This window comes from Rhagoletis pomonella, unplaced genomic scaffold, assembly GCF_013731165.1.
Source record: "Rhagoletis pomonella isolate Grant_MI unplaced genomic scaffold, Rhpom_1.0 Rhpom_scaffold_03527, whole genome shotgun sequence".
Classification (NCBI taxonomy): Eukaryota; Metazoa; Arthropoda; class Insecta; order Diptera; family Tephritidae; genus Rhagoletis; species Rhagoletis pomonella.
In genome coordinates this window covers 8,235-21,066 of record NW_023462079.1, presented here as the reverse complement: position 1 = coordinate 21,066, position 12,832 = coordinate 8,235, and the positions used below count along the sequence as shown (strand labels likewise).

At 38.8% G+C, this 12,832-nt stretch overlaps 1 protein-coding gene across 1 annotated transcript; it reads left to right on the top strand.

Moving 5' to 3' along the window:
* The first annotated feature begins 686 nt into the window (after nt 1–686).
* On the top strand, nt 687–3,108 carry LOC118754191 (dnaJ homolog subfamily C member 11-like). The gene is made up of 6 exons (XM_036489057.1): nt 687–933; nt 1,011–1,587; nt 1,656–1,953; nt 2,146–2,262; nt 2,346–2,769; nt 2,831–3,108. Exons 1-6 carry the CDS (start codon nt 862–864, stop codon nt 2,969–2,971), a joined length of 1,629 nt encoding a protein of 542 aa, XP_036344950.1. The 5' UTR covers nt 687–861; the 3' UTR covers nt 2,972–3,108.
* The last annotated feature ends 9,724 nt before the right edge of the window (nt 3,109–12,832 follow it).

Here is a 12,832-nt window from a genome sequence, read left to right as displayed (position 1 = left end):
TTTCTCTTAAAATTAAGATTATCATGCTGAGCAAAATAAAACTACTCAAAAGCCAAATATGTGGTAGATTTCAGACCTTCACCTCAAAAATCGTTGGACCATGTAGTCTATTTGTGGTAAATTGGAGTACTTGCAAAAGTGTCCCTCTGTCATGCTGTAGCGGACCAACTCGTGTCTCTGCGCCAGCTTATTGTTTGTTATCCGATCACTGCTCGTGTTTTAACGAAACGTGATTGAAGTTGAGCATTTGAAAGCACATTTGCATGTCTGGCTGTAGCTGAACGTGTAGAGATGCTCGCTGTTAGTTCTGACCTCCCAGCATGTTCGGGTTCGAATGCCGTCAGAGGCAACATGTAATTTTTAATTTTTGTCTTGGTTTTTATTAACTTCGAAAAAGCATTTGAGAAGTGAAGAACAAAAGCGTGTACAATAAAAAAGTATAACAACAATGCCATTGTTAATATGTTGTAGTAGTTTTGTTCTACTCTGTGTAATGCAGGGATGGAGTATATGGTCCTGCCCTAGGACATCGCAATGTTAATTAGACCATATTTTTTATATGAATTGTGGTTAATTTTGGAGTACTCCTTGGTCCTTAGGGGTACTCTTTATACGCATGCATGGGTAGTCGCGATTTTTGCAGGGTTGTGTGGTAGATGCTCAAAAAAGTGGCAGATCTAGCACAATGTGGTAACAGTCCGATCACTGAAGTTGTCCCATTGACAACAGTAATTGTTACGAGGAAGTTTTTATAGGTTATTTGCCATAGAACTGTATTTTATTTAATTTGGCTTATATTCAAAATTCGTACTAAACAAAGTAACTACGCATAAAGGATTATTGAACCATAAAAAGCTCGCAATGTCAGTTGACGCAGATTCTGACAATGAGCTCGATGAGAACTATTACACGTTCCTGAATCTACCGCGAGATGTAAGTGAATGCATGTTCAATTATGATCAGCTGGTTGGTCTGTCCGCCGGCAATGACGAATATTTAAAATTTTACAGGCGACAGGAGAACAAATAAGTGCTGCGTATAGGAAACTCAGCCGCATTTACCACCCAGACAAGCATATGGACGTAGAAAGTAAACAAAAAGCCGGACAGTTGTTTAATCGCACTAAGCGGGCTTATGAGGTGTTGTCGGACCCTCATAAACGAGCTATTTACGATTGTGTCGGCCAAAAAGGTTTAAGAACCGATGGCTGGGAGTTGGTACATCGTACGAAAACTCCAGCTGAGATCCGTGAGGAGTATGAAAGATTAGCACAAGCAGCCGAAGAGCGGAAGCTACAACAACGCACCAATCCTCGTGGCAATATAACAATTAACGTTAATGCCACAGAGGTATTTACCCCATACGATGAGACGCAGCTTCCCCGCATTGAGGTGTCGTCAATGAGCATTTCTCAATCTATTGAAGCGCCTATCAATCGAAAGGATGTCCTAACTCTGGGCGGAAATCTGTATTCTTCTAATGGTAATGGAAGTGGTAACTTTATTCTCTGTGGTAGGAGATTAGTTAACAAGGGCTGGCTAGAAATTGATGTGGGCGCTGGCAATGGACCCCTCTTAGGAGTCAAAGGTATAATTCAGTAGATTTTACTTTTTGCGCGCACATGAAATCACAATTTTGTTATGTAATATGTTTAGGAGGAAGAACAATTTCCTCAGTACTTACGATAAACGGAGGAACTTCGATGAATTTTCGTGAGGGTCGTGTCGTTCCTGCTGTCTTCTCAACATTGGCGGTGCAGTTGGATAAACACACCATGGGTTCCTTGACGCTCAATGTAAGCGCACAATCGTCAATGACTACACAAATTGATAGCAGTAATGAGAAACATGCATGGACAACATCGTTTGTCATTGGTTTTCCACATATATACTTGAGCGCAGCATATACGAGAAAAATGTTAGAAAATGAGCTAAAACTAAAGGTGGCAGCGAAGTAAGTTTTTATTATTTGCTATGCTATTATAAAAAGGGTTGTTGTGCGCTTGTAATAACTACGCACTTTTCATTTTGCATTGTAATGAATTATTTATATAGTCCATCCAAATGATGGAATTCTAATGAAATCAGTTTAACATGTAAGTACATATATGCATTATTGTCGATGATTTTTATTTCATAATTTCAGGTTGGGAACATTTGGCTTTCTAGCAGAATATGGAGCTGAGAAAAAAGTATCGAAATACAGTTCAGTTTTTGCTGCTGTTTCTCTAGGAGTCCCATCGGGAGTAATGCTAAAATTCAAGTAAGGGCATTCTCAATAATCATACATATGTATATAGTTTGCATCATAGTATAAACCACTGATAATATTATTTTGTTTTTTAGAATAGTACGCTCTAATCAATCGTATATATTTCCAATACACTTGAGCGAGGAAATAGTACCTGCTGCAGTTTTTTACGCTACAGTCACACCAATATTAGTGTGGTTCTTATTTAAAAAATCGATACTGGATCCTATGCGTTTAGAGGAAAAAAATGCCGACATTGAGAAGACGAAACGATGTAACGAACAACGATTAAACAGGCAAAGACAAGAAGCGCATGCTGCAGTTGAACTAATGCAACATACATATGAGCGCATTGTTTCGGAAGAAGGCAGAAGGGGTGGCCTTGTAATCACACGTGCTACTTATGGACAATTTGAAGAGGGTAATAACAACTTTCATGAAAGTGCCTCAATAGATGTAACGATACCACTACAGTGTCTCGTAACGGATGCTACATTAATACTGTATCGATCTTCTAAGGTATTAAAATTACATATAAAATAATTTATTACACAACTCCCTTAAAAATGCGATTTTCCAGAGTGAATTGCCCGGCTTTTACGATCCATGCATTGGGGAAGACAAAATGTTGAAAATTGAGTACTTGTACAGAAATCAAAGCAATGTCATTATTATTAAGGATATGGATTCTGTGCGACTTCCAATAAGTACCAGTAACTGATACTGTATTTTTTTTAAGTAGTCCAAATTACCGTTTAATATTTGGCGAAGCCAAATTACGCTGGATCACAAATTTTAATTTGGTTTTTGTTCTCCAAAAGCCACTATCCAATTTCTATGTAGAATTGCTCGGTGATTCCGAAATTTGGGTTAATGTTTTTTCTATGGATACGTTTCCGAGATATTTGCAATTTACCGTTATTCAGCTTAAAGCCAAAATTGGCTCCGTTTAATTACGTATATCTTACGAACCAATATAAAAATCTCAATATAAAATACGGCAAATGAAGAAAGCCAAGGAATTTCTCCATAAACCGTATATACATCACTTTCCGATAGGGCTTATAGTTTCTGACAAATTAATTAATCATTCCAGTAGCTCGTTTCTGTAACAATTCTCCACCAAGGCGAATTGAGATATGAATTCGCCGCCCCGTTCTCTACTGCTAATTAGTAGTAGAGAATGACATATATTCTCTACCGGTAGAGAAAAGTTACAGAAACGAGCTACAGCTCTTTTTATTTTTTAATGAAAAAATGAAAAAAAAAATCAAACTTTAACAGCAGAAAAACTTTAAAAATAACAGGTTCTGTGGCAAATTTTTGCATTTGTACTAAAGCCTGTTCTGTTACAAAAAATAAAGTTACTGATGAAGAAAATCGATGGATAAGTACGAAATAATGAGTGGTCAAATGAAAATGCGCAAAGATTTTTTATATGAAATATGAGCAGAAAAGCGTGTTACCTAGGTAACATTCTTTCGTGCTCAATTTTCATACAAATAATCTTGCGCATTTTTATTTGACTACTCATTATTTCGTATTTATCCATCGATTTTCTTCAACAGTAACTTGATTTTTTTTGTTACAGAACAGGCTTTAGTGGAAATGCAAAAATTCGGCACAGAACCTGTTATTTTTTAAATTTTTCTTCTGTTAAAGTTTGATTTTTTTAATTTTTTCATTAAAAAAGAAAAAATGCTGGAATGATTAATTAATTTGTCAGAAACTATAAGCCCTATCGGAAAGTGATGTATATACGGTTTATGGAGAATTTCATTGGCTTTCATTTGCCGTATTTTATATTAAGATTTTTAAATTGGTTCGTAAGATATGTATACGAAATTAAACGGAACCAATTTTTGCTTTAAGCTGAATAACGGTAAATTGAAAATATCTCGAAAACGTATCCATATAAAAAACAAATTAACTCGATTTTCGGAATCACCGAGCAATTCTACATAGCAATTGGATAGTGGCATCCATAGAACATTTTTGCTATAAACCATTGTAATTATAATATTTCTCGTTATCCGAAAAAATAGTGATTTTTATAAACATAAAGATAGAAAGCATAAAAATCCCAGTTTTTGAAATACATAAGTGTGTACAATTAGGCTTATGTAATTATATAATTTATCAATAATATTGCCAATCTTATTGTAAGTTTATCAATAAAGGGTAAGTACATATAATATCAAATAATCGGCAGGTTTCAAATAATTGCAAAGGACGTAGCAATTCGTTTTCAATGATAGATCTCGTAGATTTCACGAAAATCGGACTTCGATGGATGCAGTGACAGCTTATAATCAAGAATGCATTGTAACGTTAATTTTAGCGTTTACCAAAACAAAAACAATCGTTTCTGTTGAAACGAAATCGATTCATATAATAGGTCCATTCAATATCAAAAAATTGTTGCTAGTGCTTGCAAGTTTTCAATAACCCAAAATATTTGCAAGAGGGAGCGAATTCGAGAGCGTAACAACCCGAGAGAGCTGCAAATTCTTGCAAGTAAAAAGTTTACTAGCAGGAATTTTCAGGAGTCTAAAAGTAAGGTTATGTTCATGATTCAACAACTACAGGTTGTAGCAATCGTACAAAAACAACATTTACCGTTGGTATGAACTCAAGAATGATAGAATACAAGATTGCGCCGATCAGAGAGGATTTTTGAGAATAACTTTTGTGTGACGTCACACTGGTGCAATTGCGAGAGAGAAATGCCAAAACGTGAGCAAGAATGGAAGAAGAAGAAAAAATGTTGCAAGGAAAACGTAAACAAGTTGCACAAGTGTGACGTCATGCAAACAACGATTCTGTCAAATTCGTTAAGAGAGGAATAGCGGTCCGAGATCGGCGCAACCTTTGTATTCTCTCAATCGTGGTATGAACTCCTTGTGTCATCAACATCTTCTTTATCTATTCATATTCGTATGTATATGTATACCCTGCATACCAGGATTTCATAGAATTCTGAAAGGTTTCACAATTTTTTAAGAATTTTCTTTAAGAAATGGTACAGAAATTTCTTTACTAGTTCTTGTCAACTGCTTCATATGTTTTTCTTTACAGATTTCTAAAAGAATCGTAACAGATTTCCGACACTCTTAAAGATTTCGGGAGAATTTGTTTGCAGGGTATATATATATACGTATATATGTATGTATAAGTGGATAAGTAAATAAAGCAAAACGGACGATAATTTGACACAAGCGTGCTCATAAGAAGAAGCATAGCTTCTATCGCTATCACCTGTAATTGATGCGCCTTGGTTATGTTTCAAATTCAAATGTAAACAAACTGTTTAAGAGGCTGATTTGATGAAACATAATTGGTGAAATGAAAATATGGATGAAAAATTTAAATCTATTGTATATTTTTTTATTTTTATGACGATTGGAACTATTCCCAATTTAAAAGAAAATTACGCGCCAAAACTTAACCGTCAGAAAGTGTCAAAATGGCTTAAGTTGCAAGTTTTTGCTAGTTTTGCGTTCAATAACTTATTCTGAAAATTTTCTCTTGCTCTCAATTTTACTCTCTATTTTTCTTTTACGCTCTCGCTGCAAGTACTTACTGGAAAAGTTATTGAATGGACCTAGTTTGCTGACCATCTCTGCTTATAATTGATTAACAAATGCTAATGTAGGGAAATATGCAATACGCGAAAACAATTCATTTATGTGAAGTTATTTGATTTGAACGAAATTAAGCAATTTTCTGTGTAATACGACCATAGTTGACTTTACTTCATTAATTTTTTTCACCTTGGAGAAAAAAATGTTGCCCCTAAGTCTGAACATCAGCAACTCAGATCAGAGGTCTCATGAAACACTCAAAACAGTTGCGCCCTAAGTTACTCCATCAAAAAAGCTGGTGCAGGAAATCGTGCTCTAAGTTGCTCTAGTTCCACTTAGCGCAGGCTCATAAAACAAAAAGTAGAGTAAGTTAGAGCAAGAAAAATCCTAGTGAAACACAATTTTTTGAGATATCTTAACCTGGTGTATCCTAGAGCAGCTCATTAAACACCGTGACGCAATAATACAAGGTGTTATCGGTTGGCAACTTCTCGCTCTAATTCCGCCATATTGACTGCCTTAGGTGAAACAGTGTTACTTCTTTAACAATTCTTTGCCTAATAATATAGTTGATTTTTTTTTGTCAGTATACACATTTTGTGCTCTCAAAAAAATGGGGATTAATTTCCAAATTTCTTCCCGTTTTTTTTCATTCTACTGAGCTAAGGCAGTGTCAAATCGAGCTGTCACAACTGATACCACCTTGTATTAGCTCTGATCTAATACTTTGCGTGAAAAAATCCTGTAAAACTGTCAAACAGCAAAATTACTCTCTGAAGTGAGAGTAAAAAGTGAGTACCAACAAAAAGTACGGGAACAAAAAAACCATTTTTTCCTGTAAAAACATCAACCAGTGATTGCTTGACACTTTTCATGATTTTACCAGAAGAAAAAGTTCGGGTAAAATCTTGCAACTCCTTTCTCTACACAACTCCAAAAGTCGCTCTCATTTACAGGATTTTGGAGTACGGGAACATTTTTCCTGCAACTTCCAGCAAGTTCGTGTAAAATCCTGTAAGTTCATGGAGTACTGGATCAGAGCTATTATTGCATCATGATTAAACACTACTATATTGTTACGATTATCCTCGAAACCTTGAGGGATTTCCCAAATATACTCGGGCTCGTATCGCTGGATTGTTAAATAAATGCTAACGATGACCAAATTGTAGTACAATTAACTTTATTGTACAACAACAATTTTACAATACTTGCTAATACAGTAAAAACACTATAATATTTGTTAACGCAATTACAACGCTTTACTGAACTTGTTAACACAATTAAACTTATAGCTTGCTTATTCGCAACTCGCTTCTCTGCTCACTTTACTTGTAGCTTGCTGACTTGTAACTCGTAACTAACTCACTTCGCTGTGGCGGCGCCCTTATATACCTGCGCTGGCACTTATGGCAACTCTAGAATATTCTGAAGTTTATCGCTCATTCTCTTTCTCTCGCTGTTCGCAGTGTTCATCCAACTTGACGTTTCTCTTTGTGGAACACTACGTCATTCCTCGAACATTCTGCCTATTTCTCGTTGTTCGCTTTGTGTTGCCGCAGTATTCGCCACACTGCCCTCCACCTAAGTCTGATCGTCCCGATCAGACACACTTGCCGCTCCAACCGCTGCAAGTCTTTCCAAGTGGACCACTTTCATCTTGGTCCTCGGTCTCCCCATTGTCTGGATTCGATGCACTGCGTCCTTCAGCCGTTTGTCAATCCTATACGAACCTTTCCAGTTACGATGTTGTTCGGAGGTGAAGCCTTTCTTCGGCTGCGGCATGTGCAACAACACCGAATCACCTTCCTGTAGCTCCTCTCGGCTCGATGCGTTACTGGACATTGCTTCCAGCTTATCTCCGGTGGTGCACCATCTCACATGGTCGTGCTCCTGCCGGCCACTGGTGGTGACCAGACCATGTCTCTTCTCATGGGCACACTTTTCGCCAGATCTATGCCGCATCATCTGTCCATAACATCCAGACTTCCGCCTTCGTGCTGCACTGCCTTTAGCACATCTTGCAACATCCGGATCCTTACGCTGAAACTTCCGCCGTCGTTTCGTATCTCGCTCTTCCGCCGATGCTAACTTCATTGACCGGACATGTATAATTTCAACCTTGGCTTCCGGCTTAACTGCTCGCCTTTGCCGACCACCTTTTTCGGGAGACTCCAAAGCGCGCCTACTGCTTCCACAGCCGCTTCCATTTCCGGCCACCGGCGTATCACCATTGAAACGTGGTTCAGTGGCTTTCCTCCTGCCGGAAACACTGCCTGGCTCGCCCTGACCACTTCCTTGTTGCGACCTCTTCTTCACTGAGCTGGCGGAACCGTCACGCTTTTCCGTATCGGTGAACCGCTTCCTTCTCCTGACGAAACCACTCCGTCTCCATCACTGCCAACCTCCGCCCAACTAATCGCTTCTGTTTCTGGTGGAATCTTCGACACTTCCTCTAAGACTAACCGTCTGCTGCAGCACTGGCTGTCGTAACCAACCCTAAGTGGCACTTTCCTCTGACGATCTGTCAGGATCATTCTCTGGAGGTCAATCTTCATGCCTTGGCCAAGTAAGATATCCACGCCGATGATGACTTCATCCACAATGTCTGCCACTATAAAATTAGTGTACGAGGCCCTACCGTCGATTATTACCTCGCATGGTATTTCTCCTAACACTTGGGTGCATTCACCAGTTGCAGTCTGCAGCTTTGCTCCAGGTAATGGCTTCACATAAAAAGTGGCCAAATCCGGTCGAATAATGGAATGTGTCGCTCCAGTATCCACTGTCAGTACTCTCTCCTGCCCATTCACACATCCACCAATAGTGAGGTTGCTCGCATTCCGGCCAATTTGTGAGACGGCCCTTAACCAGTTTAACGACTGATTGGAGTTGGCTTCGTCTCCTTTAGCCCTGCGTTTGCGTCCTGCTGAATTGTTGAGCCCACTGGAACTTGCACTGCAATCGCGGGCGAAGTGGCCTGGCTTTCCACATTTAAAACATTTGCCAGAGCCATTATTTTTCTCGCCCAGCAGTTGGATAATCTTCTTCAGCATTTCATTTGTCTCGTCCGGTGTTTCTACTTCCACGCGATGCGCTTTGTAAGCCGGTCTACTTGGGAGTGCTGCCGTTTCACGCGTCTGAGCATACGAGACAGTTTCAGCAAATGTTGGCTTTGGATTCGCGTACGTCTCTCGCTTGGTATACACGTCCCGCATTCCGTTGATGAACCTCTGGATTTTTACTCTTTCGAGGTGCTCACCAGATGCATCTCCAATTGCCAAATGGGCCAACCTTTCAACCTCGGAGGCGAATTCCTGTAGAGTCTCGTTAGATTTCTGGCAGCGATTCTCCAGCTCCATCTGGTAAATCTGTCTTCTGTGTTCGCTACCATAACGTCTTTCCACTGCACCCTTTAATGCATCGTAATTTTTCCTTTCACAGTCAGGAATTGTCTTCAAGATTTCCGCTGCAGGTCCTTTTAATGCCACGAACAGAGCAGCGGATTTATCCTCCATGCTCCAACGATTTGCTGTAGCTGTCTTCTCAAACTGGAGCTTAAAGACCTGGAAAGGAATAGTGCCATCAAAGGATGGAGTCTTTACCTTGGGAGCGTTCGTCGGATTAGCTGGACGATTCAACTGCAAATCCCGGAGACGATCTTCAAGCTCATCCACCTTAGCTTCGACTTTATCCTGTTTTTCCTTAATAAGCGCTTCGATCTTATCTTGTCGTTTCTCGATTTTATCCTGTATCTCTCTGAGTTCCGAGTTATTTGTGAATAAATTCTCTTGTAGCTGAGTAATCTTTTCATCTAGCTGCGATGATATGCGTGTTTCCTGCACTTGCAACTGGGATGAAATCTGTGATGACATCTGTGACATGGCAGCCAATAACGTGTTCATGTCCATAGCTGCTGATGAACTTGGGGACTTTTGCTGTTCTTCAACCTTCCCGGATGTCTGCTGCACTTCCTTCGACGAACAAGCGGTCTCATCCTTCTGTTCATCCTTTGCGGATGCATCGTCGAGTTTACCCTGGAAGTCGTATTTGTCCACGTCGATGCCTTCTGCTTCCATAGCCTCTCGCGGCCGTGATAGTAACTCCACTTTTCTTCCGGAGGTTGCTAAATTTCGCTTCTCCAACTCCTGTTTGAGTTCCTCAATCTTTACGTCCTGAATTTTCGCCATTTTCAGTAGTTTATCCTTCGGGATTTATTTAACAATCCCACTTCTGACACCAATTGTTACGATTATCCTCGAAACCTTGAGGGATTTCCCCAAGAATGATAGAATACAAGATTGCGCCGTCTTGGGCGTTGACATTTGTGTACCACAAGTAAACAAGGAATAAAGTGAAAAGAAGAACGAGTTGAAACAACCAAAGCAGTTCACTTTACTGCGAAAAACGTGTTTTAATTTTGCTAAATGCGAAAATATTGCATTTTTCACCTAATCAACAGTGAACATTGTAGTGCCCTCCATTGCTTTGCAATTGAGGCTGCTTCAGAAAACGATTTAGTGCACTCCATTGCTTTGCAATTAAGGCTGCTGCAGAAAACAGCAGCAGCATCTCTGCGGGACTGATTAGTTAACTTGCTAATGGAGGCTGCGTGGAGCAGAAACAAAATCATTGTGAGGAAATGCTGTTAATATAATAATAGAGAAACATTTCGGGAACGGCTTTGCCGTGCCCTATGTACACAAAATGCAGCGATTCGTCCCAGCGCTACACTTGCATCTACGCTTCTTGCATCTTGACGGTTGTCGCAATTTAACACACAGCACTTCATTGTATTAGTTTTTACGCAGTCTTCAACTCAAAAATCACTCACAAATTGCAAATTAACACGATTTAAACTGATTTTTCACTTATAATTCAAATTTCTCTTTCGCTGATTTGTAAACAAAGGTTTATTTACAAGTTACCACAACTGTCAAAATCGGCAAAACCAAAGTAGCGGTACCACTGACGGCGCCACCTTTGTTCGCTGCACCGTGGGATTTCCCAAACATACTCGGGCTCGTATCGCTGGATTGTTAAATAAATGCTAACGATGACCAAATTGTAGTGCAATTAACTTTATTGTACAACAACAATTTTACAATACTTGCTAATACAGTAAAAACACTACAATACTTGTTAAAGCAATTACAACGCTTTACTGAACCTGTTAACACAATTAAACTTATAGCTTGCTTATTCGCAACTCGCTTCTCTGCTCACTTTACTTGTAGCTTGCAGACTTGTAACTCGTAACTAACTCACTTCGCTGTGGCGGCGCCCATATATACCTGCGCTGGCACTTATGGCAACTCTAGAACATTCTGAAGTTTATCGCTCATTCTCTTTCTCTCGCTGTTCGCAGTGTTCATCCAACTTGACGTTTCTCTTTGTGGAACATTCTACGTCATTCCTCGAACATTCTGCCTATTTCTCGTTGTGCGCTTCAGAGAACGTTTAATTTGCGATTTTGCGACGTTTGATTTTTGCGATCCAAATGCCGACGGCAAATCACCAATGAGTTTGCATATTTGCATAGCTTTCACATATTTAATAGATACAAAATCTACATTTTGGAGTTAAAGCATTCCCTGGCAAATATTTTCGAAAATTAATTTTCATTAATTTAACTAAGAATTTTAATCTTTTTTTTTATTAAATCAATGCCGCGATAAAGAAAATCCAAACCAAAGTACTTAACATTGATACAAATTAACAAATTCGTATCTCCGCTCAGCTCTGTAAACTTGCCGCTCAGATCTGTTAATTTGCCGCTCTCAATTTTCGATTCGAGTGGTGAGCTCAAGGCGCATCAATTACAGGTGATAGCGATAGAAGCCATGCTTCTTCTTATGAGCACGCTTGTGTCAAATTATCGTCTGTTTAGCTATATTTACATATCCGCGTACACATACACATATACGTATATATATACCCTGCAAACAAATGCTCCCGAAATCTTTAAGAGTGTCGGAAATTTGTTACGATTCTTTTAGAAATCTGTAAAGAAAAACATATGAGGCGGTTGATAAGAACTAGTAAAGAAATTTCTGTACGATTTCTTAAAGAAAATTCTTAAAAAAATTGTGAAACCTTTCAGAATTCTATGAAATCCTGGTATGCAGGGTATACATATACACACGAATATGAATAGATAAAAAAGATGGTGATGACACAAGGAGTTCATACCAACGGTAAATGTTGTTTTTGTACGATTGCTACAACCTGTAGTGGTTGAATCATGGGTGAGCTTCTAGAGCGTTTTTGGTAGTGTTTGACAATTCACACGGCTATTCGTAATTGCAGCTTCTCTGTATTAAACGTTCTCTGCAGCTTCTCTGTATTAAACGTTCTCTGACTTAGTAAGTTTCTCTCCTCGCTTTCTCCGCGTTTGCTGCAACAACAATTGCACGCAGTTTGCCTAACAAAATTTCTGCATAACACCGACCGTAGAGCTGCGATACTATAGATAGTACCGCCACTCGATAGTTTTCGAAACGATAGTTGAAAACATCGATAGTATCGATAGTACTATCGTCATGAGAGGTATTGAATTGAAATGCTAAATTGCTTTAAAATTAAATAATTAATAAATGTATAAAATTTATAAATTACTTTGTAAATTAAAGAGAATTCTATTTGGTAAGGGTTATAATCCTAAAGCGCAAAAGGAGAATTGGACTAAGTGAAAATTCCGAATTAAAAATCCGCTTTTATTATTCAAAATTCCAGTCTGGCAGCACCAAGTTTGATGTTATTTTGCTATCTTATTCATCGTTTATACGACTATAGGGTTGCTAGAAAAAAGAGGGATTTTTGGAATCAGGGGGTCCTATTCTATCAACCTCATGCCGACTGTATTGTTAATTTTCTTGGTAAAAAAAAATAATGTAATGTTAAGAGATGTTAAGAAGAGAGAAGTTTCGCTAAAACCGATATCGATAGTTTTCAAAAACTATCGTTAGTGGGGACAGTTTTCAACTATCGATATTATC

Bases quoted from the DNA above. Each gene is read 5' to 3' on its own strand.
- LOC118754191 (XM_036489057.1), top strand. From the start codon at position 862: ATGTCAGTTGACGCAGATTCTGACAATGAGCTCGATGAGAACTATTAC. The intron at 934-1,010 runs GTAAGTGAATGC...AAAATTTTACAG, and splicing joins TCCTGAATCTACCGCGAGAT to GCGACAGGAGAACAAATAAG. The intron at 2,770-2,830 runs GTATTAAAATTA...GCGATTTTCCAG, and splicing joins TACTGTATCGATCTTCTAAG to AGTGAATTGCCCGGCTTTTA.